Source organism: Diplotaxodon limnothrissa, linkage group LG20, assembly GCF_057381915.1.
Source record: "Diplotaxodon limnothrissa isolate DT_005_m linkage group LG20, D_limnothrissa_male_GT1.1, whole genome shotgun sequence".
NCBI classification, from domain to species: domain Eukaryota; kingdom Metazoa; phylum Chordata; class Actinopteri; order Cichliformes; family Cichlidae; genus Diplotaxodon; species Diplotaxodon limnothrissa.
In genome coordinates this window covers 14,362,504-14,380,325 of record NC_140615.1, presented here as the reverse complement: position 1 = coordinate 14,380,325, position 17,822 = coordinate 14,362,504, and the positions used below count along the sequence as shown (strand labels likewise).

The 17,822-nt window shown below is 40.1% G+C and overlaps 1 protein-coding gene across 1 annotated transcript in view; it reads right to left on the bottom strand.

The window, feature by feature from the left end:
- Positions 1–17,822, bottom strand: part of chchd6a (coiled-coil-helix-coiled-coil-helix domain containing 6a) — a 74,504-nt gene that overhangs the window by 41,628 nt on the left and 15,054 nt on the right. Inside the window, exon 5 of the mRNA XM_085344945.1 lies at positions 5,591–5,674. Coding sequence (XP_085201071.1) covers positions 5,591–5,674 — 84 coding nt within the window. The remainder of the gene's footprint in view (positions 1–5,590; positions 5,675–17,822) is intronic.

Sequence of the window (17,822 nt, the reverse complement as noted above, 5' to 3'; positions counted from 1 at the left end):
ATGAATCCACATGGTAGGATTTGTAAAGAATTTATTCGTAAATCAGGGTGGAAAATAAGTATTTGGTCACCTCAAACAAGGAAAATCTCTGGCTCTCACAGACCTGTAACGTCTTCTGTAAGAAGCTTTTCTGTCCCCCACTCGTTACCTGTATGAATGGCACCTGTTTGAACTCATCATCTGTATAAAAGACACCTGTCCACAGCCTCAAACAGTCAGACTCCAAACGCCGCCATGGCCAAGACCAAAGAGCTTTCGAAGGACACCAGGAAAAGTATTGTAGACCTGCACCAGACTGGGAAGAGTGAATCTACAATAGGCAAGCAGCTTGGTGTGAAAAAAATCAACTGTGGGAGCAATCATCAGAAAATGGAAGACATACGAGACCACTGATAATCTCCCTCGATCTGGGGCTCCACGCAAGATCTCATCCCGTGGGGTCAAAATGATCATGAGAACGGTGAGCAAAGATCCCAGAACCACACGGGGGGACCTGGTGAATGACCTGCAGAGAGCTGGGACCAAAGTAACAAAGGTCACCATCAGTAACACACTACAACGGCAGGGAATCAAATCCCGCAGTGCCAGACGTGTTCCGCTGCTGAAGCCAGTGCATGTCCAGGCCCGTCTGAAGTTTGCCAGAGAGCACATGGATGATACAGCAGAGGATTGGGAGAATGTCATGTGGTCAGATGAAACCAAAGTAGAACTTTTTGGTATAAACTCAACTCGTCGTGTTTGGAGGAAGAAGAATACTGAGTTGCATCCCAAGAACACCATACCCACTGTGAAGCATGGGGGTGGAAACATCATGCTATGGGGCTGTTTTTCTGCCAAGGGGACAGGACGACTGATCCGTGTTAAGGACAGAATGAATGGGGCCATGTATCGTGAGATTTTGAGCCAAAACCTCCTTCCATCAGTGAGAACTTTGAAGATGAAACGAGGCTGGGTCTTCCAACATGACAATGATCCAAAACACACCGCCCGGGCAACAAAGGAGTGGCTCCGTAAGAAGCATTTGAAAGTCCTGGAGTGGCCTAGCCAGTCTCCAGACCTCAACCCCATAGAAAATCTGTGGCGGGAGTTGAAAGTCCGTGTTGCTCGGCGACAGCCCCAAAACATCACTGCTCTCGAGAAGATCTGCATGGAGGAATGGGCCAAAATACCAGCTACTGTGTGTGCAAACCTGGTAAAGACCTATAGTAAACGTTTGACCTCTGTTATTGCCAACAAAGGTTATGTTACAAAGTATTGAGTTGTATTTTTGTTATTGACCAAATACTTATTTTCCACCCTGATTTACCAATAAATTCTTTACAAATCCTACCATGTGGATTCATGGATTTTTTTTTCACATTCTGTCTCTCACAGTTGAAGTGTACCTCTGGTGCAAATTACTGACCTCTGTCATCGTTTTAAGTGGGGGAACTTGCACAATCGGTGGCTGACTAAATACTTTTTTGCCCCACTGTATGTGCTCCTGTAAACAAAGGAGGCAATGTGTTGACCAAGAGCTCTACAGCAGTCTAATCTTAAAAACTAAAGTCTAATTAGCTTTGAACCAGAATCAAAACTCTGTCTCCCAATAAGGGAAACGTGCTAACATCAGAGAAGTTCTCCTATGACAGCAACAACAGAAGGTAAACAAGTTATCAGGTAATGACATTTTGGTACACTGGAGGTTCTGAATCACTCCGACTACTCTTATGTTAGTGGTTTGATTAATACTGATGTGGTGGTGGAAAAAAAGACGATAATAAGAAAAAGAGATAGGGCAGGACAGGTGAAGAGGAAAACAGCTACAGAGAAAGGGTTGCCTCTTATCTCTAGCTTGTAGCTTGTAGGCACCTGCTCCCTGACAGCTTTTCAATTGACTCAGGGCACATATGCTCTTCCCCCCTATCTTGTTTCTCTACACTCCTTCACTCATCCTCTCCCATCTCTCCTATTCCATCACAACCGTAACCCAGAAGAGCGGGTCCACTATATAGTAGTGCTCAGACTTCACTTTAACTTCCGTGTTTGCGAGAGACAAAGGACTCCCTCTCACTTTTGTCAGTCCTTTAACTGTAAATATTTTAGCAATTTTTTTTCTTTGTCACCGAAAACTGAGACTAAGCTACATGACAAACATTTTGTATTTGACAAATCCATTTCCAGAGTATGTTCAAAGATATTAACAGTCATAACCATTGTGAGTGCTTGATCTTACACCACTCCGGTATTTGCAAATGACAAACAAATCCTTCTTTTAATTTCTCGGCACATATGAAATGTACATAAATGTATTAACATAAACCTAGCTAAGCTTCGCTTAATTCACATCTACTGAAAACTGAACATCAAGCATCGAGAACACTTTGACCAGTCTCTTATGTGACTGCTGGTGTAGTCTGCAAACACACTGAGCTTTCAGATAGACCCGTGAATTTACATATACTGCACACATCCACCTGAATATACAGTATGCATGCAAAACATCTCCCTCTTCCTTTGCCTGACGCACATGCCCACACATTGAGGACTGTCTGTAAACATCCTAAGCTCTACAGTAAACACAGCTTGTGCCACCCGTATGCCAGCCTGCCACTCTTCTACTCCCTCTGCAAACCCAACCTGTTACTAATGAGACTAACACAAATAGCCAAGCATCTGACACCAAGACCTCTGTGTGTGGCTAATTCAAATATGTGTAGAGACTATTCATCAAGGTAATAAATGATTATTTAGGTTGACTGCGTGGTAAACGGAATACAGATTTTGTGCTGTGGTGGTTTAAGCCTGCTTGCGTTTGTCCTTCTGTTATTTAAACTAGACAGGAACACAATCGGGAAAAAGAAAGAAAGAGAAAGAAAGAACTATTTCTTGTCCTTTTTACTTGTCTTCAGCAAAGAGGCTAGCCAGAAAGAATTGGACTTCTGGTTTAAAAAAAAAAAAAAATCCCTAACTTCAGATTTAACCAAGCAGAAAAAAGCCTCTTTTTTTTTTTTAATCAGTTCCCAGAGTCAGAACCAGACATGGAGAAGCTGCATTCAGCTTTTATGCTCCATATATCTGGAACAAACTCCCAGAAAGCCTCATATCAGCTGAAACACTCAGTTTATTAAATTCCAGGTTGAAGACTCACCTGTTCTCAGCTGCATTTGAATAAAGCACCAAATCCACACTGTTTTACTTTTAAGCTTAAATTTCAAAACTTACATTTTAACTACTGATTTTATCTACTGTTCCGCCCCCCCCCCCCATTTTAAATCATATTTTTTATTTGTTTTTATTTTTTAATGTCTCTGTAAAGCACTTTGAATCACCTTGCTGTTGAATTGTGCTATGTAAATAAACTTGCCTTGCCTATTGCCCAAGTCAGTGACTCTATCAGCTTATTGTGGCTTATGGCGCACTAAACATAACCTTTACTCACATGCATACAACCACACAAATGCTCACAAATCTTTAAAACTAAAGGACCACCTATTCCAAACTTGGAAAACAGAAAATAAATCTCAATTAGCAATCACAAATAAACAAAAGAAAATGTAACACAGCAACAGAGTGGCTGTAAAGTGTCCACTCAGCCACAGGGGAATGATGACACTCCAATGTTACAGTTGTCCCATGTGGCTCTGTCTACTGCCACCACCATGTCCCCGTCAAGCTTGAATTATCCATGGTAAACAGAACATAATACTTGGATTTTACACATAATGTCCTATAAAGGTCTTGTCAGTCTGAAGTACAGAGGAGTGCTTCTCCCAGAGAGACCGCGAAAAGGTCCTTTTTGTGTGGCGCCTGGTGAGGCCGAGATTTAACTTGAAACCCCACCTCTTCTGCCTGGCAAATGTCAGACCGAAAGATGAAAGGCAACGCAAGGGCTTGTAAGGGCTCTCTGGAGATACTCAGGCTGGCTCAAATTTGTTTCCTTTTTTTTAATCACATTTACGGATACACCTGGTGGAGTGCTTCTGCTACACACTTTTTGTGCATTGAATTCCGCTGTATCAGTCAGGTTAAATCTACTGTAGATGCATTTGTTTGCTCACAAACCTGGGAGATCATTTATATCAATTTACTGTCTGTCATAATGTTGCTGCTGAGTAAATATATGCATTCGTGCGGATCATATTGTTGAATATGTCCACATAAAAGTGTGTTTCCACTTCGTGCTCATGCTTCAGCACATGATTTTCATAATGGCTCACTCACGCTAGAGCAGACCTTCCCAAAGTGTGGGGTCCGCCCCCTAGGGGGGGCGCAGTACCATTGCAGGGGGGGCTCGGCATGAAAAGGGAAAAAAAACAAAACAAAAACAACGCTTGGACACTGCTAGCACGGGGCGCCCACACAAACGCAAAGCAGGAGATGAAGCATCGCTGAATATGTTTCCAAACCAACCTCCTTTCAAGCCAAAGACTAGAAAATATGGTGAAGCATATCTTCCCTTTGGTTTCACCTGCACAAGTGCCGAGGTAGGTCTCCCCTGCAGAATTGGTTTTCCCTGCGTCGGGAGCAGCGCTGGGCTCTTCAAATCACGGGCAAACAGTGTCCCACATTCTTGATTTTTAGTCCACAAACACTTCTTGTAATGACTAACTACTCCTGACATTTTGGAGATGTTAGCTCTTCATACAGTAAAGTTACAGCGGGATACAAATAATATCAGGCTGATCCTGCCACGATTTGTTCCCCCGGTTCAAATCACGGACAAACAGTATCCCACAGCAGTTTATGTTTTTGAACCCATTTTGCACAGAGAGGCATTTTTTTGAAAAATGTATTGATAGCAATGTTGAATATTATTGCACAGAAAAAAACTACATGTAAAATAATCACACTGTGACGCCTCTGCCTTTCTAAATGGAGGGACAGTAACTGCGTGCGTATATGTAAGAGTGTAAAACCTGAAGATGGAGACAAAATACTGTTTATCTGCCATTCTGCAATTCCTCTCATATAAGCAATAACGTGGAGCACAGCTGACGTGAAAAAGGCACATACCTTTGACGTTGTGTGACGAACTCTGTATTCTTCGTCCACACGTAAACGCAAAAAAGGAGTTTTAAAAAAATCTCAGTTTTCGGTGATTCGAAAAGCCGTTTACGTGTGGACGCTGCGTTTTCAAAAATACCCGTGTAGGTGTGGACGTAGCGTAAAAGAGTTAGTTTATTTTCTTACTACCTGCAGATTACTTGTATTTGCTTAATTGTTTACTAAATGTTTGAGGTGTGAAATAAACCGCAATTGAGCAAAATATGGGTGTGTGTGGTTGGAGGATGTGTTAGTGCCTCCTTAACATCTATGGCAACAACAGTGTTGCAGAGTTATTACAGTTAATCATCTTTTTATTACAACTTGGCCCAGTCCAAAACTAATAGCAGGCCGACTCCACCTTTTATTGCCAGGTTGATGCACCAAAGTCACTTAACTGACTGAATTCTGGTTGCTCGACCATATTTATGTATGTGTGTACATCAAGTCTGCCCATGTCTGTACACCTATATAACATGTGACTTTTTAAAAGCCGGTGAAACTTAAAATGATGCTGCTCGAAACCTGTTTATGTGTTAGTTGTGTGATTGTGCAAATGTTTTACCCTCTTCTCCAGTTGTGCCAGTTGCTCCTTGTAGAAGGCATCCAGTGCTTTCAGCTGTGAGTCTTTCTTCTGTAGATGCTGAACCTGCAAGTAAAAATACACATGCATGCAAACAGAACAGTGGATGAAAAAAAACAAACAAAAAAAACATGGAATCCAGGATAAACTTACTTAGATTATAGTTATAACATTTTAGGCAGTGGTTTGCCACAAGTTAAGATCAATGGGAGAGGAGAGAAGAAAAAAGTTATGTTAATGCTGTTGTATCATATTGAAATTTAAAAATGTAACTGACATGGAAAGATATGTTGTTATCATTTAACATAAAAATACTAGTAACCTAACTTGTAGTTTATACAGCTATGAAAAAAAAGGTTACCAACACTTATCATGGTCATAAATGTTTTGTCAATTTTTGGCTTTTTGTGGTTTCTTTGAAGTCTTTGGGGCTAATACAGAGAGACAGACAACAATTCACAGCCATATTTACACCTATGGGCATTTTAGAATCACTATTTAACCTAACACCAGTAAATGCATGTATTTGGACAGTGGGAGAAAGCTAGAGTACCTGGAGAGAACCCACAGGGAGAACATGCCACACAAAAGTCTCGGACAGATGGTGGAGTAAAACTCAGGACCTTCTAGCAAAAAGTGTTTGTAATGTGAGGAACTCCCTCAGTGTCCAAATACTCTAAATTTTCTTTGGGGTCAGATTCAGGTGCCTGTATTTCTTGCAAAGGTCAAGAAGCACCAGGACCGGTGTGTATGGTATGCTTGGGTTCATTATGTTGCTGCATTGTGAATCTCTCTCAAAAGATGGAAACTACATGGAAGTACTACATCTACTCCGTGGAGTCACTTTGTGGCAGATATCAAACTCCAGATTAGGCACGTCCTCTAAATTTGCAGCCTTCATTCAGCAAAATCTATGTCTGTTGTTTGATCTTTCCATAAATGAATTTTGATGAACATGTTGATTAAGCGGTCACTCCTAGTCTGGCTAGCTGTCCCTTGGATGCAACAGTTTTAACCCACTGAAGGACAGTTTGACACCAAAAATACTTTGAAAGCTTACTAATTAATGCATTACATCATATATTCTTGTGGAGTCAGTTCCTGTAGCCAAGAAACAGCCCACATATATCTCCCTTGCGCTTGTGATCAATTATGTTTTTGTATGGACAAAACAAGATAAGATAATTAGTTAGCTTCAAGTAGATACATTTCACCTCTACATTATTCGATGCTGAGAAATCCTTGCTTAGAATAACAATCCAACTTCGGGCACTCTGCCTCTTATTCTCACTTTGAAAGTATAGCAAGCCATGTTCAGCTGGAAACTTGGGGCACAGCCATACTTGTGATGGGTGAACAGTGGCTCCCATTTTATTTACTTGAGTCAGACTCTGTGAATGAGATTGTAATGCTTCCCCTGAAAGGCAGCTCTGCTCTCCCTTAGAGAGGGAATGGGGGAGGGAGGGGTGAGAGAGTTCAGATATATGACTAGGATGCCTGCTGGGCACCTCCTGAGTGAAGTGTTCTGGGCATATCCTACCAGGGGGAGGCCCTGGGGCAGGCCTAGGACATGGCTTTGAAATGCCTGGAGGAGGAAGCTGGGGAAAAGGAGGTCTGAGCTACTATGAATAGACTGCTGCCCCCCGACCCTAGATAAGTGTCAGAAAGTGGATGGATGAATATGTTCTCTGTTTTGTCTTGATCTGGTCTGAGTCTCTTGGACACCACTGTACAAATACAGCACTGGCAAATGAATGCAGTACAGACCAGCATATGACTTAGTACAGTAAAAAAAAGTTAACATATCTTCTAAATCTAAGATTTAACAGCCTCAAGATGGGGACACGATTTTGTCTCCAAGAAAATAGAGTCTTCACAGTGTGACAGTGTAAACAGATGTGTCCCTGCAACATCAGTGATACAGGTACACACAAGTTCTCTGTCCTTTCTCTGTGCAAAGTCCAGCTTTAAGGTATCGATTAAGCAAAAAGAAAAAAAAATGCCATATATAATCACAGCTCTCAAATCAGACTTTTATCTTTTATTTCTTTTCACCTGCACCCCTCTGTTTATTCACCCATGGATTCTCTTTTACTCCCTCCCATAAGCACCATCTTACATCCAACCATGTTATTTACAAGTAGTTTTGAAGCTGCAAGATGGCAGTTACACACAAAGAAACATGAACAAGTGCAATTTAGTGCAAGCATGCTGACAGACATGCATACACATGCAAATCTACACCACAGTGACTAAATGAGAGCAGAAAAAAAAAAAAAAAAAAACTTGTGTTGGAGACATAGAGCAGACAGAAAAATGGAAAAGGGAGCATAGCTCGCAAAAGAGACATGAGACACAAGAGAAATGCAAGAAAAGCTGCAAAGACGATGGGCCTTTTTACCAACACGTGCACGGAAACGTTCTTACCCTGTGCAAAAAACAAGTGCATACAATCATTGTTGCATTTAGGAAACGTGCGCACCGGCCTATCACTTACTACTGAGCGTAAATTCGAAAATCTGAATCATTCTGAACAAACAGGCTTACGCGAGCTGCATACTGTCCCCATTTCTCTCCTGGTGAAGCATAAAAAGCCTGCACCTATGAGGCAAGGAAGCAGGAGAAACTCCAAGTCTGAAGAAACTGAAACTATTCTTTCAGACAAGAGTGTTTGATGTTTTTAATGAATGATGAGGAATCGGTTTAAATTTAAACTGTAAGCCTGCACCTTTCCATTTTGTTTCCTTTAAATGCAATTGAATTTTTTTGTATTAATTCTGAGCATGTCTTACGCCATGTCAGAAAATTATAGATAATGGCCTTATTCTTCATATTATCATTATTATTATCATTATTATTAGTAGTAGCATTTATTTCAAAGACTTAGATGTACATTTCCTAAGACAGCCAGGATTTTATTCTTTTGTTAAGTACAAACAAATTTATTGATAAATTATTGATGAATCAATGATTTGACTGTGAAACTTTTGTATGGATGATTACATACACAGATTTGTATGTACATATAGTTATTACAGTAAATGAGGGCCAATATTGGCATTTTCTTTTAAAAAGCATTGAATTAACTAGCTGAAGAAATCAATTATTTGTTACAGCCATAGAGAAACTGCTGTTGATACATTATAGTAACAAAATGTGATTTTATTCCAGTGCTTTGTGACTGACGTTATATATTTATACAGCAGAAAAATGTTGCCATATGTATAAAGAAAGCAAGGTCAAAGTAATGAAACAAAGAACGGAAGCAATGGAGATAAAAGAATGAATAGGGACTGTTAAAAGTAGGAAGAAGGTATGTGAATATTTGAATGAAAGGGCTGGAGGAGCATTAAACTGAGAAGAGATGAAGAGCCTAGAATAGTGAGTGCGTTTAAAAAATAAAAATAAAAAATAAGGAGGAAGGAAGGAAGCGGGAAAGGAGGGGTTCGATTTGCTTTGAATTCAATCAAATCAAAGTTGTTTTTGCTTCTTCTTTTTTTTTTTTTAATTCATGAGATGCTGCAATTTAGAGATATTTCACTCTTCCAGCTGTCAAGGATTTCAGCTCAACAGAAATGATTAAGAATGACTCTAATCAACACATAAATGGTAATTTCAATTTTGTTTTAAAGTGACCTGTAGCCTGTGCAAGAGCACAATAGGGAACACTGAGAGAAAGCAGTGGAATAGATGGAAAGGACAAAAGAGACTGAATTTTTGAAGGTCAGAATGAAGCTTACCATTGATTCTATCTCATCTGCAGACTAGATATGTTGGGGGACAGAGAAAGAGTGAAGGAGGAAGAGAAACAAAGCAGGATAAAAAGAGAAAGAATGAAGCACAAACAGGAAGGACCATTAATTCATGTAATCAAAAGCATAGGCGATCAGATTAGATTCCCCCAAGAAACATGCATGCAATCTCATTCATCTCTAACAAAAAGTAAACAATTCAATAGGAATTTGCAAAAGATTAACCTTGTAACACCAAATGTATCAAGTATAATTAAACATTTCTGAACATAATACATGTTTTTTGTCATTTCCACAGCTCCAGATTAGCACAACATGTTTTGAGAATGTAGAACAATCATATAACTGAATATTTAACCTGCATTTCTTGAATAAAACAACATTAATGTGCAACTAATATCAATAAAAGATTAAAGACATATTATTGTTCCAAATGTTTGGTCTTTAAATAAATCCAGGTTTCCATTTGAGATGCAGTGATACTGATGTTTGGCACACATGTGGCTTGTTCACTGATTGGCACATTGGCCTTTTAGCACAATAAGATGATCTGATCTAATTAGCTTCTACCAGAATTGCAGGATCACAACAGATCCACCAATTCTGCTTTTAATTAGGCATCCAGTGTCATAAATCTGTATGATCCAATTTGTTAATTTAAAACAATTCACCAGTTAAACTAATTTAATGAAGAAACAGGCAATTTATGACCCAGGCCTCCAAGACAGATTCATTTGTCTTCTTTTGCATTAAAGGAAAAGCTGCAATGTTCAGACAATCTGAATCATGTTAGCTATTTGAATTCAGCATGCCACCCCCCTGCCAACCCAAACCGGTCATGGGAGATGGCCGCCCCTCCCTGAGCCTGGTTCTGACACAGGTTTCTTACTGTTAAAAGGGAGTTTTTCTTTCCCACTGTTGCCAAAGCAGAGTTTCATAGAAAGGCAAATAAACATGGGGACAGCGTTTGGATACACAGGTGACTCTAAACACCTAGAAAAGCTTTAAGCCAAATCTCTCTTCTTAGATCGCCATTCCCACCACAACAGCAGCATTTCCACAGACTATGAAGAAAGCCACATGCTTTCTCTAGAAACATAAGGGGTTCCATTCTGAACAAGTGGGAGCGAGACCCCTGCCATTCTGTCTGATCTCCTAGATCGTCTTTTTTCAGCTGCTTGCTTTACGCCGGTGTCACCACAGTGGATCATCTGCCTCCGTCTCATGCTATCCCTAGCATTCTTCTGTCACATCAACCCTCTGCATGTCTTCTTTTCTTCACATCCCCTAAGATCTTCCTCTTTCCCTCCTGCCTGGCAGCGCCATATTCAAAATTCTGTGTTCAACATCTTCACCACCCCTCCTATCCAGATGTCCAAACCTTCTCAACCTTGCCTCTCTAAATTTTAACCTCCTATCTTTTTGTTAGTGCTAGCATTTCCAAATTATACCATCAACGCAAGTTCCACTCACTATATATTCATATCACTATTTGATTATATAATGAAATAGGAGAATTTTATGATTGTCATATCAAGATATGTTTCTTTAGTATGAAGCTTGTAGCATCTGGCAAAAGCCATATATGAAGTTTCCACATTAGACAAGCTGTATATAATTAGCTAAAGACACTACAACATCACACATGATTTTTAAAGTTCAAAAACCACCAGATGGGTGCATTTGTTACACTGAAAAACTCAATATGTAGAAAAATATAATACCTGCAAACTATCATTGAGATTGACGGGTTGTCACTATCTGAAGTGCCCTGATGCACTAAATCTTACACATCTGGTGCTCCAGGCAAATTAATGCCAATCAATATTTTTAAAGCTCTTGTATCGCAGGTCTCAGATCTCAGTGGCACTGAAAAGCAGCAGCGCCGGCAAGTAACTGAGGTGAAGAGCGTCTACTCGCACACATGCACACGCGTACAGCGGGGGGAAGATTCATCATAATTATCAGGGCTGCTGAACGCCAAATCAAATCAGAGCCAATCGTCTGTGTTTCATAAACAGACCTTAACTGAGGAGAGACAAAGAGCGAGAGGGCTTCTGACGGGAGAGACGCTTCCACTGTCGGGTGAAAGGCTGCAGCTGGTGCATGTTAATGCAGGTGAAAAGAGAGACTGAAATTGTTCATGTGTTCATTTTCTATGTTAGACAAGTATCGGTTTGGTGGGGATTAGGTAGAATCAGAAGAGATTTAATTAAAAAAAAGAAAGAAAAAAGAAAAAAAGCTGCACTCCTTTCTATCTGTGTTGGTCCCGTTTTAATTTGCAGTCAAAGACGAGGCTGAAAGTGAATCAGATGACTCCTCTGGTGTCCCTCCAGGGACCTGCAAGTCTATGGTAGATAACAGCCAGCCAAGCGTGGCTTTACACACAACACACCGCAGCACCACACCACGATGCACTTAAAGAGGATGGCTCAAGTATACACACTGATGATTGAGTCTGTCCATTTTTCTGTTGGGTACCTGACGTTGTCGGTTCATGTCTGTTACCCAATGATGCTTTTTTTTTTTCCCCCCTTACAGACAAAAAGCCACAACTAAATCAGCATCTCCAAGTCTAAATCTTATTTTTGACTGTATTCAGAGCAATATTAAGCACCACACAGCACATTTGCATTCAATACTTAGCTCGATCCACCTTTGAACTGGCAACGCGGAAATGCTAAATCAGAGTCACCATAACTTAGTGTTTCCCAACCTTTTGGAGCCACAGCACATATTTTGCATTAGAAAAAAATCACAGCACACCACCAAACAAAAATGTCACAAAAGCGCATATTGATAATTTTTCCCCACACACCAGGCATAGCAGAATTGGCTCCGTTTTTCCCCAATATACTATTTTTGCTTTCTTTTAACCACTACTCACGCTAGGGCCGTCATCTGGGTCGGAAGTTTCTCCATGACCCAGGTCAACCTGACTACTTTTTCTTTTCAAATATTAATTTATTGCTATTATGCGCTGCGCTGTCTCATGACTATGTAATTTCTTCTTCGTCTTCTTCTGTTTTACTGGCAGTTGGCAACCCATTTAATTGGAGCAAGATGTTGTACTGCCCTCTAGTGGAAAAGAATGTAATTGTTCTGCCTGTTACTCACGTCTGTCACTTAGAATACCAATCAGGTGAAACTAGATAATCTTCCACGACACACCTGATCATTTGTCACGATGGCACAGTGGTTGAGAAACACTGTCATGACCACACGGTTAAACAGCAGAAAGGTGACACAGGTAGTGTTGTGCTGATGGTCAGAGTGATCGCTAGAAACTTGACAATCAAGGACGGTAATGCACGAAATCAATATTAACACCATCTTTAGAGTCATTTAATTTAATCGCTAGTTAAATGTTGGCTTGTCTGCTTGTAACTGAAATTAATGTGTCTGGTAAGCGGCTACACTGATCGATCATCATTAAAATGAAAGAAAACAGAAAGAGGGTGTTTCTGTCTGATGGGCTGACTAAAATTACACGTTTAGATAACGGTGTGCTGACAAAGATTCCAGGTATCGCTTCTTTAACTTTTTGTTTCACTGAGCATGTGTGCATCACTGCAAAACTCAGATGTGTCTACAGAAATGAATGACTTAATAAATAACAGTCAGTTAAACGTTGCAAACTGAGCCCATACTTTTTGTACAATTACCGCTTTAGTAAAGAAGTCAAGTGTGACCTTCTTACCATGCAAACTATGGGCTATGACTATACTGGAAACATTTTAATAAGATGAGTTCGGGATCAAAATAAGGCAAAAAGGAGAGTTTTAAATGTTATCATCTTTTTAAACAGTCACGTATTCCAGATACATTTCCATGAAACAAGCATTAGTAGAAAATAAGTGTCACAATTTTCCTATTAAAATCATAATCTATCCAATGTAACTGATGTTCAAAGTTAGTTACAGAAGAAATCGTCCTGAAAGAATGCATTACACTGAGCCATGTAGTTTATATGGCTGGCTCCTATACTTATGAGGTCATGTGGGACCAACAGTGCTGGAAAAATAAGTGCTTTCAGTGGTTCCAATGATATCCTTCCATTTATGTGAATGAGGCTCTCTGAGATAATTCAGTATTTTTCAGCTCATGGTGGAAGGGCAGAAATAAGCTCCCTGGTGTTTCCCTTTCTTTCTCTCGCTAGCAGCAGCAGCGCTGCAGTTTGTTTTTAGTGAACAGCACTACCTTAAACTACACATTAATCAGTTGTTTAACAAGGGTACAGACTGCCCAGCTTTAAAGCCTTGCTTACACTTTCCGCGTCCCTGAATCTGCTAGGATCCACTTGGGTCCGAGTGACATATATTTTGTCATTTATCAGTGAAAGCAAGGGTCCACGTGGCATCCACATCTGATCGTTTACTGTGACTGTGCAGACTGGTCCGTGGAGCATTTATATTACAACGCATCAACTATGAATGGGTCCCAAGCAGGAGAATTTAAAGTAGTATGACAGCAATGACTACTCTCATCATGGCTCCAGCCTAGAGTATAATCAAGGCTTGAAAACAACATCACCTAGTTCACTGGGTTGTACAGCAAACACTGAAACTTGGTAAAAATGAGCAGGTATTGACATTATTTACCTTAAGACTGTTAGACCACTGAAAGTCCCTAAAAGCACCTTTCTTCCCCCAGCAACAGCAGAAGCTGCAAAGTGCATGAAAATCAAATTCTGTGTTACAGCCAAAACTTTGAGCCACAGTAGCATGAGTTTTACTAATTTTAAAAGAAACTGGATTTGTGTTACTGCTGAAGTCGCAAAAGAAAATAGAAACTGCTTTTACATGACTCACCAACAACACAAGGCACTCAAATAATAAACCTTTACAAGGTGATATCAGTCCAACCCCTTCAAATGAATGCTATCGCAGTGCATCTGTTCATTCTGTTATGTCAGTTACAATCGGCTTATACATCTGAAATCAACAATGAAGGGATTCAAATTGCAGAGACACTCAGTCCATAGCGCGGTAAAATTACAGGGATAAGCATTGCGCTTCTAGGATAACAGAAGACGCACTCATCACAAAGAACAGTGTTTCTTTTACACTGAACTTGGGTTAGACAGACATTATGTACAGAATAATACATAAATAAATAAATGTAGCTTTAAAGCACCATTAAGATCACAAAAGCCACACTTTTCGCTGCCTGACCAGTTACTTGCATTAAAGAGAAATTTACCATGTCGTCTTACATGTTGCTTTAAATATATTGTCCTGAAGTATATTTTAAAACTTTCCAAAAAATACCTGGCTGAGAAAAGAAAAGGAGAATGACAGAAATGACTAGAGACAAGAGAAAGAGCAAATGCATTAGAAATGTAAGCAAGGGCAGGAAAATAACTTCAGTTATTAACAAGGTGCATAATTGATTACAGCAGTTACTAGCCATGAGCTAAGCAGGAGATTAGCTTACAAATGTATTATCGTATATTCTTCCCTCTCCAGGCACCTTCTGCATATGAATCAATTCAGAGCACAGCTGGAGGTGTCAAGCATCTACTTAGAAGCTAGAGACAGCAGGAAAAAAAAAAAGTGAGACAGAAAACCCGAGCGGGAGTAAGAGAGGGAAGGTAGAGCTGGAAATGATGAGGGGAAAACAGAAGACAGGTCTAACGGATAACAAGTATGAAATAAAAAAAAAAAATGACAAGGATACCATTACAGAAATCACAGCAACAATGGGCGAGCTTGCAGATCAAGAGAAGGAAAAACATCCGACAGTGTAACTGAAACCTAGCAGGGATGCCTAAACAGTTCCCATTGTTGAAATGCAGTTTGACTCGTTAGCCTGAGACCCTTTTTTTCCCCTTTTTGAGAAATAAGTGACAAAGACAGTTTTAAAGGTTCAACAGTAGTTCCATGAGGCTGAAACATGCACGGCAAATAGACTACAGAGGTCGAGCCTAATAAACAACAGAAACAACCAAGCTACTAACAAGCAGACGCCGCCAACTCCACAGGCAAACATCCTCGCCACTGTCCGTTCTGATCAGTGACAAAAAGCTTAAACTAAAAGCTTTATTTATACCGAGGGGCCTGCAACCTTTACTATCAAATAAGCCACGTTTGGGCAACTTTTAATGGAAAATTGAGCAATAAAATATTTTTCAACTTTATAATGAAGATGACGCAATAAGCATACATTACTAATGATTTATGATTATTTGATACTTTTACAACTAGAATCATGCTCTGTCATGGTCTGGAGCTGCATTTCAGTCAGTGGTGCTGGGGATCAAAATTGATAGCATTAAGAACACATAAACCTAGTGGGAGATTCTGAATCACCGCGCAGCAACATCTGGGAAGCGTCTGATTGGGAACGGCTTCATTTTCTAGCTTCGCAATGGTCCCAAACACACTGCCAGTGCACTAAAACCATACATGGATAAAAACAAACGATGGAACACTATCAGTCACGGACGGGCCTTCCCAGAGCTCGGACATCAGCATCACTGATGCAGTGTTACATCATCTCGACAGAGCTCTGAACAAAAGGCAGCCAAAGAAGAGCTTTCAATGTCCTTCAAGAAGCCTGAAGAACTACTTAAGACTACTTAAAGCAATCAGAAGAAAGCTAAGAGAGTTCAGGCTGAGCTGAAGAAAAGAGATGGTCATGCTAACTATTGAATTGCAAACTCATTAAAATGGTTTCTGGCTTGTATACTACATTTTCATCTATGTTTTACTTTCATTGTTCTTTTCCCAAGCAAAGTATGAAGAAATAACAGGTGATTACGTTAAAGACTGTTTTTTGGTTTTGTTTTTTTCCCCCAACAAGCAAACACAACTCAGAAATGAAGACAACAAAGTTGTTAGCAAGATTGAACCTATTCTGAAACACAGAGTCCACAAAGCTACGAAGGCCACTTTGGATCCTGCCTGTGCTTATTCAAATGAATCTAATTTAAAACAGCGTACTTTAACAAGAAAAACATGTCAGCTAAAAGATTTTAAGAAAATACAACATCAACTCATACAAAAGGTGAAAAAGAAAAACCCAGAATACTATGATTTAGGAATGTCATAAACCCACATTTTCTGCTTCTGTTAACAGTCCATAAATGTTTGGGAACTGAGGAAACCAGTTGCTGGACTAAATGAGGTAAGTTGTGTAAAGTGCTTTGAGTGCTCAGATAGAGTAGGAAAGTGCTATTTAAGAACCTGTCCATTTACCATTTTCTAGAACCAAAGGTTACTGGAGCCAAAGGGTCAAACTGCCTGGATTAAACCTAAATAACTGCAAGAATGTGTCACTTCCTGCTTCCCTTCAACTCAGCGTTCATTTGGTGTGAAGAGGTTAAAGCCACAGGGGGAGTCGGCCGGTGGTGAGACTGTGTTGTGTCCTGGGTAAACTCCTGACTTGTTCCATCGCCACTGAGGACAACGACAAAAACTGTCGAATGACCAAAGTTAAATCAGGCAAGAGTTTCTGTATTGGTGGTGTTGTGTAACTGTGAGAGTTGGTCTCATTTTATGATTGTCAAAGAACAAAAAAAAAAAAGAAAAGGAAAAGACATATTTTAATATTTGAAACAGCTCTTCCCTACATCAGTCGTACCAGTTTTGAGGTTAAGCTGTAGGGACAACAGATGGTGGCTGGTTGAGCTGTTAGTCAGTGTCTCTCACAGTGATATCAACTATTGTGGGCCAACTCCCTGATCCAGTACAGAAGGAAAAACAAGAAGAGAGCCTCAGTGCCCCAGTGTTAACAGTGCAATGGATCATCAACGCACCACATGGGCAAGGCGCACTAATGTTTGGGCTTGTAAGTATGTCTGGGACAGACACGTATAAATACACACTCACACATCTCCATCTTCCCCCGTGGGCAGCGTGTGTGTTGGGTTGCCATCTGATAGCGTCAGCAGTCTGTTCTCCCTCTTTCTCCCCCTCTCTTTATTTACTCCACTGCGTTTATTTAACACATAGCTCCCAGCGAGGCAATAAATTAGCACTCAATAATAATCTGACTGATAATTACAGCCAGCCAACTACACAGAAGAAAGAGTGGGACAAATGGGCCACTGGCCCTTCTCCTCCTCCTCTCTTGCATCTATAGTTACTGTTTTCATGCAGACTGCTTTTTATTTATTTTTTTTTTTCTGTCTGACACTTAATCTTTAATGTTTTTGTTATCACACAGTCTGCACAGTCATGTGATGTGGTAGTTTAGTTAGGTCAAGCAAATCAACAATTAGAACACATGTGCTGTCAAAATTAACCCCCATTTATAAAGGAGCTCAGTTTGGCAGTTCTGCCAGAAGGAGTATCTGCTAAAAGCACATGATTCAACCTAGCATGTGAATTATTACAATATGTCTCTTTACCAAGAAATAACAAATAACAGGGATGTGTGCTAACATCTCTGGGATGTTGGTACAATATCCCGAGCCTAGTAAGTTCAACATATCTGGCTTCATGAAGGCAGCGTCCAAC